The 10,308-nt window shown below is 31.7% G+C and overlaps 1 protein-coding gene across 1 annotated transcript; it reads right to left on the bottom strand.

Annotated features, from left to right (window-relative positions):
• Positions 1 to 5,663: 5,663 nt before the first annotated feature.
• LOC110723511 (putative F-box/LRR-repeat protein At4g15060) lies at positions 5,664 to 6,239 on the bottom strand. Its single transcript, XM_021902865.1, has one exon. The coding sequence runs from the start codon at positions 6,237 to 6,239 to the stop codon at positions 5,664 to 5,666; it is 576 nt and encodes a 191-aa protein (XP_021758557.1).
• Between the last annotated feature and the right edge of the window lie 4,069 nt (positions 6,240 to 10,308).

Here is a 10,308-nt window from a genome sequence, read left to right as displayed (position 1 = left end):
AAGACAACAAGCTTTTCAATATTCGTAAAACGGGCTAAGGACATAATGATCGGGAAATGCTTATTAGTAAGACTAAGCTCTTGAACAAAGAGCCTAGTTATAACTGAAATCCATTCAACAAAATGAACTACGGAAAACCCCTTATAGGACTCTAAATGGACGCGTTCTAAACATGGGGTACGATTAAGGAGAAGGGTCCTGTTTATAAAGTTTCTGAAGTTAACATACTGCTCTTGGTTAAAGACAGTCTCTGTACTAATCATAGAAGATGGTAGATCAGTGAAATCGAGGACAGGAATCTCAGTCCAAACATAAATCCATTCCTTTGATAATATGGTAGTAGCTACAGCACATCTTGTTGGGAGAAATTCCAAAATTCGACAGAGAAGTTTTCTAGGTAAATTACTGATCTGATCTATTGCTGCTGGGTCCAATGGTTTATTGCCGCGCTTTGGCTCAAGCGCCATGTCTGCACTAACACTTTGATGCAAGAACACACTGTTAGTGAAGTATTTACATTAATAGCAATATAATTATATCACAATCGTTAATATAACACTGATAAAACCCATCTACAATTCACGACATAAAGGAAAATTTCAGAAACATTGCAAATAACAAAGAGCGGAGAAAGTATCATTTGTAAATGATGAAAAATTATACATACGACATCTACAATAATGCACTAGATCTTCAAAACAATAATGAGACAGCAGGGTAATAAGAAAAAAAAGAAGAAAAGATTACACCAAAGAATATACTTCTATAAAGAGGTATTATAAGTAGCCAAATTCTCGGATAATGAAATATTCATATTTAACATTTACATAAGCATGGCAATCTTTACATACAAAAATAATTCAATATAACATAAGAAAAACATATTCATTCAAATTGGGGGGGTGTACTGTACAGTAATGAAGTACACCTCTATTAGTATGGTGGTTGATATTCTTAATATCTAAAGCTCCACTATTACATGGAGGTTGGTATAATAATGCTGAGAATAGGCAGACTATTTCAAATTATCATTCGAGTTACTCGTCACTGTTTCCTTATAAACTAACCGAGCTTTGCCAATGACGACAACTTGTAGTGCAATTATGTAACTGGACTCATTGTTCTTGATAAATGAGAGCATTGGAAATCGTAGTACTTTGAACCATTTGAAGAGATTATTTGATAGGACTTCTGAGGTTAAGTTCATTGAACTTGCAGACATATGAAAAGCTTAATATTGGTGCATTCTGACTTTCACTGGTGTTGTGGTGTATATGTATTAATAATAAATAAATGTATAGACTGAGGGGATATTATTGACACCCTTTGCTATTCCGGTGAATGATTAACAATACGGAGTAATAAATTTGATTTTTCAAGGTACAGAAAAATGGAAAATAAACATTATTTTCATTTTACTGGTATTTAAATTGTTATCAGATTGAATGATACTCTGGTTGATAGCAAGTTAAATTAAGATCAATTTTAATAAATCAATGGCTAAAACTATTGAGTAAAAAGTTATGCAAGAGTCTAATAACTTAATAAGGTGTCAAAAAAATTATCTTAATCATGTTGGGGCCATTTGAGATATTATTACCAATTATCAATAAAATCCGATCTGACATATAGTAGTAATTATAAGTTCTAACCTTTTAGGCCAGAGAAGAAGAAAACACCAGACAAGAGTAAAACCATGTTACATTATTACTAATGTTTTGACAGACACTACCAGTGATCTTCAGCTCCAATGCAACAGGAAGGCAGAATCCCGAATTTGCAGAAAGGAAAATCTGCTGATTAATAATTAGATGAATATCGAATGAACTTCTGGAAAGGACTGTCTTCAAATACTGATAAAATTTGCAAATTCAGCAGCTTTCATTGGTCAGCTGAAGTTTTATACCCTTGTGAGTTGTGACAATGCATAAATGTCACATGTATGAATCCTCATTAGACACCTTAATCATCAGAACTGTAATTTCAAGAAATTACATGGCATTGTCATATGGTGGTACATTATTATAAATTTATGATTAAAGTAGAGGAAAAAAAAGGAGACAATTAAATCTGTACATCCTTTACCTTGAGTCTGCGTACTCTGATTCGCTGTCTGACTCCAATTCAGTGTCACTGTCCTCAGGCTGACGGTTATAATCTTCATTGACAACAGTGATTTCACATTGATTTGAGGCCCTAGGGACCTTCAACAGCATTTTCAGAATGTCATTCTCTGTCACTGAATCTAGTGATTTCCTTGTATAGATTTTGAACTCCTTGAGTAGCATGCTGCTGCGTAAGAAATATGTTACCACTTTAAAACCTTCATCCACATCAAAACCATAATATTCAATTCGTTCAAGGCGTAGCCCCTTTTTTTCTGGCTTGATATCAGGCCAATCAAACATCAACTGCCAACAACATAACAGCCATTTCAACAATCAGGAATAATCAATTTAAAAAATGAAAAAATATTATCAGAAATAACTAATTCAGCAAAGAAATCATAAGCATGCAACACAGAGGATTTGTATGAGGTCAGCTAATATACCTTGTGTATAATGAAAGATGCAAGATTAGGAGCATGTCTAAGAATTTGTAGCACAATCGACCAGGCAGTAAGTCCTACTTCCAAGCATGTCAGATTTTGGAAAGTCGGCATCTTGATAAGAGCACTAGATCCCTGCAAACTCAAGCCTATAATATTAGAAGAATCTCCAAAGGTTTCAGGCCATTTTATGAAATGAGAATCAGAGGCAAAAATTGCAAATACATAAAAGCAGAGAATATTATGTTATTGGCCTTGTTTTTGTAGCAACTAACAATCTTTATTCAATAATCAAAAGAGTCAGACACTAATCCTGATCTAAGCATGCAGGCAGAAATTACCTAGGAGTCCTGGAATTACCCTGCATCAGAATATATACAAGAATATACGAATCCAAACAATACACTTAATCAAAAGCACTTACATCTAGAATGATCCGATATAGAACCAAAGTATTTGTGTAACAAATGCTCTGTAGAAGCTTAATCCATCTGACACTTGAAGTCCAAATGTCAAGTCTTGCTTCAACCAGCGATGGTAGATCATCCATCACAGATTGCTTGATCCCAATCGATAGGTGAAGGACTTCCAGATTTGGTGCTTTAATGAGGATTGCTTCTTTTTTGTGATTCAGTGATAAAATTCTGAGTGTTTTGACTGAAGAAGATGACACTGAAAACTTTTCAGGTCCCTCACAATGATCAATATTCAGCGTTTCAAGGACAGGACAACCGGATAAGAGGCTAGTCAAAGGATCATGCTCATCTACAAAAATGATGTTCGTAAGAGAAAGGCACTGAAGGCAGGGAAGATGGACTGAAGACGGTAAGGAAAGCTTTATATAGCCTTCTAGATTTAAGACAACAAGCTTCTCTTTAGCAAGTAAAAAGGATGAACTTAAATCAACCACAAGATCTTTAGAAGTAAGAAAAAACTCCTGAACATAGCGCCTAGCTAAAACTAACATAATAAGTTTATCCTTAAAAAAAAAAAAAAAAAAAAAAAAAAAAAAAAAAAAAAAAAAAAAAAAAAAAAAAAAACTCATATAAAACATGTTTAAATAATATAAAATTTGTTCTATTATAATATTCCAAACATAATAAGATGAATGGAATGGAGGGCATATAAAAACTCAAGATACTAGAGACTAAAAATTTCTAAAACCATGATAACCAAACATGTAATAAAAACCAAATAATTAAACCACTTGTAGCAAGATTCCAGTGTTTAAGAGCCTGTTCACATTTACTGAACTGAAATGAACTGATTGGAGCTGAATTGAACTAAACTGAATTGAGCTGAAATGAATATTTTATGAGAGAAGGAAATTAGAAACAGAATTGAATTGATTAGAGCTGAACTGAACTGAAATTAAGCTGAAGTGAACAAGCCCTAAGGGTCTATTCTCATTGACTGAACTCAGCTGAACTGAACTGAGCTTAACTGAACTTAACTGAATTGAATATTTTATAAGAGAAGGAAATTAGAAGCTGAACTGAACTGAGCTGAACTGAATTGAATTTCAACGTATGAGAACATGCCCTAAGTTTATCTATCGGATTACACAAGTTTGTTTGATTAAATAGGAACCTAGCTCTGATTACTTTCTTTAATCTATTCCTTAAATTGCATAGTCAAAAGCTACTAATTCCTCTGTTCATTGCAATTATTTTAAAATGAAACAAACATGTAAAAACTAATTAGCAATTTATTCTTTCATTTAATATGCTTAAGCTTGATCATTCAACCAAAACCAGAAGCTTACATACACAACAGTACAAAGATTCCAACTTAGTGCAAGCAAACTGAAGAGTCGTACAAACATCGTAATTTTACATGAATACATGTTCAGAGTTCATTCGTTGAATGATGAAAGATTCATAGCACAAACTACTCCGTAATAGTTATAGACACGAGTTCAAGGGGGAACAGAAATGAAGAATAACAGCCGGAAGCAAATCCTGATAACATGTTCAATAAAACACGATTATTTTAGTAGAAGTATAATCCTGAAGCCTCTTTTTGACACAGTATAAAATAAAACTAAGCATTTCAGTAGCTAGCACAAAAGCTTGTTGCCTACATTTGACAGTAAGCTAAGCTTAAAGTTGGTTGTCTACATTTGACACAGTAAACAAGTTTAGCCTAGTAATAGCATCCGTTGCTCGTGCACTAACCGGACTTCTCAAAGTGATTCTGGGCGCCTGCAAAAGAGTCGCGTTTTTTAACAGATATTCAATCAGTAAGGTATCAGATTTCGCCCCATCAAACAAGTGAATGGCAACCTACCTCTTTCAGGGTTGGTATCAGATCATTCTTGTTCACAGAAGTTGGAATTACGGGTAGGTGTTTGTCATTCTGCTCGTAAAATACACAACCTGTGCACTAAAATTCAAGAAAAATAACATGTAAGTCATGCATAATAAAAAAATTATACTGTCAGCATCATAACCTTTCATAAGAATTGGTACTTAATTACGGGAAATTCCCTGATTTGTTTCTCATGAGGGCATTTTAGTGAATAAATCAACAACTTTTTCATTATTGTGGGTTCCACGATTGAATAAAGTTATTGGTTTATTTTACTATGAAAAACTGAGGCATTCCCATTAATTACTTACCCAATAATCGAAAGAGGTGATATTTGGAGCATGTTGCAGAATCCATAACACTAGATACCACCAAAAGTTTGGGTAATTCGTGAAGTTGAAACACCGGCTCACAATTAAATGAGTCAAGTTTGGAAAGAAGAGGGGTTGATCAAAGCTTATTGAGGACATCTCCATCCTTGTCGAAGCATCAATATTCAGTCTCTTTACATTGGAAATTTGCGAAAGTAAGCTAACCACTTTAGACACACTCATCACTTCTTCGTGCATATCATAAGAGGGTCCGATCTCAAATCTTGCTTCAACTAAAGAGGGCATGGACTCAAATTCATAGTCCGAAATATCATCATTCATACAAAGATATTTAAGACTTGGAGTAGCTAAGATGATCTTCCTTTGGATGTCTTGTAGAAATGGGTCGTGTACGACTTTGATGATACTCAAATCTCTTTAGACGCTTAAGAGAAGAAGAACAGACGCGTAAAGTTGGCATTGTTCTACTATACTTAATCACAACTAGTTACTTCTTCAAGACAAGGTAACCGCGACAAGAGATACTCCAACGTTGACTCGTCTACAAAGCTTATATGATCAAGGTGGAGTGCTACAAGACTTGGTAGATGAACTAAAGGTGTTAAAGGAAGGGTCCAAGATTTCAGCTTTAACACCTTAAGCTTTTCGCACACCAAAATCATTGCCGGTAGTAGCATAGGCCTCCCACTATAAGCTATATCAAACGATAGATCCATCTCAAATATATCACGTCTTATTGCATTCATAATCCATGAACAAATATGGAACTCTTTGATCGTCTTGGTTAAGCAGCAACTTAGCTTAAACTGGTGTAAAAAAGGTGCAACATTAAGAATCAAGACTCTATCAACAAACGTCGAATTGGATTCGTTGCTCAGATTAATGACATCCAAGTCGAGTGCTGGGACTTCAGTCCAAATACCTTGCCATCTCTTAGACAACACGATAGATGCAACAGCTTGTTTGGTTGGCAAAAACGATAATATTAAGGATAGAATTGGATCCGGTAAATTACTAATCCTATCTAAATGTTCATCAATCTCCGCCATTGTTACTTCTCTATGATTTACCCTAAAAAAAAAAAGAATAGTTAAACTATAATACAATCTTGTCAAATTAGAGAGGATAATTAGAGAGAATGATTTTCTGTGTATTGTATTACAGTATGCATGCACAATACATTTATTCAACCTAAGAGTAGAGATTAGGGCTTAACACCGGCCCATTAGTTATACATGATACAAGTCTTAACAAATCATAACAACATGAGCGTGTTGTTTAATATGTGAATTCATGACGAGACGACGAGTTTGTTCGATTTGATGGTGTATGATGTAAATTGTGAGTTCAAATGCTGGAAGAAGCATATACTTTGTATCTATTTACCCTAACAAGTTAGCAATATATTTTTATAAACAAAATAATAGAGTGAAATTACAGAAATTCAACAGAAAAAAGGTAATCGAAGTTATGGGGGCAATTAATCAAAGAATCAAAATAATCGGGTATTATATAAAATACGTACCTGTAAATTAATATCAAAGCTCCAGCATTAGATGGAGGAATTGCCAAATAAGAAACCTGTCTTTGAAAAAATAAAATAAAAAACAATCTATCTATCTATCTTCTATAACTAATACTAAAGTAGCAACCGCTGACATCACAATTGACATCATCTCTCTTCAAAATTGTACACGTGTTACTTTTCTATTAAATTTTTCCCCCGCTTAAAAGCTTTGATGATGTAATTTTTTTTTATTTTTTTTAATTTTTGATATTTCATAAGAAGCTAAGTATAATCTTTCAACAATTTTACTCTAGAAATTTGGAATACAACTCTTCAATTCAATTTTCAACTATCTATTTTTAATTATCTAATTTGTCTTTGCATGATAATATTTAAATATAATTTATTTTTAGTGATACATATTTTCTTCTAAATTATGCATTAAAAAAATTATGATTGATAGTTATGAAATTTTGACTCAGTATTTTGATTTTACTGAGTCTTTACAGCTCCTACATCAAAGGGTTTTGGTTATTCATCAATTTGGATGTTGTGTTAATTAATTTAAAGTTGGCTACATAGAAAGCATTGTTGTATTATTATAAGTATTTCATTAACTACATAGGCTTATGATTTTATCTATCAATTTATTATAGATGTTTGATCATTAACTACATAGGCTTATGATTTTATCTATCAATTTATTATAAATGTTTGATCATTTTTAACAAGAAATTAAAGCTATTTATTTATACATACTTATGAAATACGAGTATAAAAATATTATATTAGGATTTTCACCTTCATGAATTTATATAGTAACAAATTTGAAAAGATTATTTGTATTTGTAGTTCTATACTGCAATTTTTTTTTTGTTAAAATCGTGCACCGCAGGGAATCTAATAAATAAAGGACAACCTTAAATCCTAATACACGAAGTTTTGAAACTAATTACACCCCATGATTTTATGATTATTTGGGTTTTCTATAGAAGATTAGAAGGTGTACTAGTCAGGTCGGTTTTTTTTTTTTTTTTATAATTAGGAAATTTTTAGAAATAATAATTTTTTTTGAAATAATATTATTATAATTGATCTATTGTCATGAAAATATTGTGTGGATATCCATTATCCTCTTTGTATGCTTCCAGAATATTCTAGATCTAGGGTTTATTTTATCTAAGCAAACCCTACTTATTATATTCTATGTATACATATACCCCTATCATATGGAATAATATGAACAGATTAATTCTCTCTCAATCTCTCATCTTTCCCCCTTATTTTATAACACGTTATCAGCACCAAAGCTCTAATTATTATCTTGTTATGTCGCATCTTGGGAAGAAATTAGTATGAGATTAATTTTGATCATGGGTTTTGATCTTTTAATAATGAAATCACACGTTTCAAGAATGTCATATCATTCCCAATTAATTAATTTGGGACTAGTACAAGTAGTCTCACGGTATTAATAATTTGGAATGTTAATGGTAGTGCCGCTTTATTTAATTACAAAAAACTATCGTATTATTTTTTGGTTGCATTGGTTTGTTTATCTTGAATTATTGCTATACTTTATTTTCTTTTCTTTGACGTTTTCATGAGTTACATGCTAGCAGATGACGTTGACAACATGAATTTGATGATAAGGCTGGTTTATATAATGGGAAAGATTTTGATATCAGGAAAGTTCATTCTCAACTATCCTGTTATTGTTAATTTTAAGCCTTTACATAATATGTTTATATTGTTTCCCAAATTTTCGTATTTTTATTATTCCTGGAGTTCAATGAGCAATTTGGGAATAGTTGGATTTGATGCAGAATAACTAATTAGTAGTTTTGTTTTGACTATGAGTTTTGTTTAGTTTGAATCTAAAAGGTATTTAAAATTATTATTGGGGTTAATTTTATGAACGTATGGTTTTCATGAACTTGTAGTACATATATTTGCTAGATTTTGGTATTACTTTTCCTATCCGTAAATGAGTTTGGTTATTTCTCTATACTTGATAGCAAATATGAATGGTTTGATTTAGCAATTATTTACCCATGTTTAATGTCTTGAATGTCGAAGTAAGCCTAAGGCACATGTGAAACTATGTATAATTTATGTATTGAATTATGTTTTTATATTTCAAGTATGATATGAACCATGTGGTTTTCCACTAACGTGAACGTGTTAATATTGGTTGCTTATGTGCTTGTTTCTATTTTCTAATTAAGCCATATCAGGCAATATATTGATATAATTGATCGATCTGACAGTATAGTTGATTCAATCGATTCAAATATGTTTTTATTAAAGCGTGAAGTAGTAGGTTTTCATATTTTTACCTTTTCATTCAATTATAGTATTATGTACCTACTTGAAGTTTGATTATTGGAATGAATGTAAATTGAATATGATGTGCGGACCTGAAGTTCCTTATATTAATAAAAGTATTCACACTAGCTTGAACATATAAATGGCTCAAAACCCTTAAGGATAATACAAATAAATGTGCATGATCTACAAAACTAAAGCATATTGCTTAGATTTCCACTACATACTAACGTGATTCTATAAACATAATGTCATGTTTACTTATGTTTCCAAAGATTAATTTTAATTTGGCTAGTATAGTTGAGTGGATCGAACAAGGTATGTTTTGATTAAAGCTCGAACTGATTATGTCATGTCTTATTTTTACCTTCTCTTTCTGAAAAATGTAGATGGATTGGTGTATATTCTCGTACATATGGACTTGAAGTTCCTTAATTAATTAAATATATAGCAAAAAGTGTGTTGTTCAAGTAATTAAACATGACATTGTGAGAAACTATACATAATCAACGTTTTATTATGCCCATAAATATAAGAGGTTTTGTTTTTTTTTAAGATGAATGTAATTGGGCATGAGGAACATGATAAGTATAATTTTATATAAGCATGTTTTTGCTAAAAGGAACATGTTACTTGATACATGATACATGACATTGCCAAAAGAATTTATGGCTTAAAAGTTGCAAGGATTTTAAAGGTTGTTGGATGGTCAGTTTGATACATACAATAACTTAAATATCAACGATTTATTTAATAAAAGTGACCACATGTTCATTAAATATTTTGAAATGATACCATTCTGAAGATGGATATAAACAAATGACATTTATCATATACTAGTTGTAAATGCGCTAATGTCGATAAATTAATTGGTTCTAAAGATAACTAAGTATTTTTGAAAAGGAAAGGAGTCACTATTGACAAGTTTATAGTTTAAACTCCAGTAGAATATGAGTAATTATTGGATAAAGTATTAATTGATTGTCTTGCCAATTGTATAAAGAAACACATGTTGGTGTTCTAAAATCACATGACATTCATGGCCATGCATATAGTAAGTTTAATAAAGTGATCACTAGTGTTGAAAACTGACTAGAGTTCAAATTTAGAGAAGTGATTGGATGTGATAATTAAATTAGGCCATCCGGGTTTAATAATAATTACCCGTAATGGAAACCTGAAGTTTCATTTGATAATGTGCTGATGCTTTCTCAATGTTAAATATATAAAATGAATTGAATGACAAGACGTAATATTGAGATTGAGTTATATTTGGATTGTGA

Source organism: Chenopodium quinoa, unplaced genomic scaffold, assembly GCF_001683475.1.
Source record: "Chenopodium quinoa cultivar QQ74 unplaced genomic scaffold, ASM168347v1, whole genome shotgun sequence".
Classification (NCBI taxonomy): domain Eukaryota; kingdom Viridiplantae; phylum Streptophyta; class Magnoliopsida; order Caryophyllales; family Amaranthaceae; genus Chenopodium; species Chenopodium quinoa.
The sequence above is the reverse complement of the archived record's forward strand: the minus strand, read 5'-3'. Positions and strand labels throughout refer to the sequence as shown.

Coding starts and splice junctions, on each gene's coding strand:
- LOC110723511 (XM_021902865.1), bottom strand. CDS start 6,239: ATGGCGGAGATTGATGAACATTTAGATAGGATTAGTAATTTACCGGAT.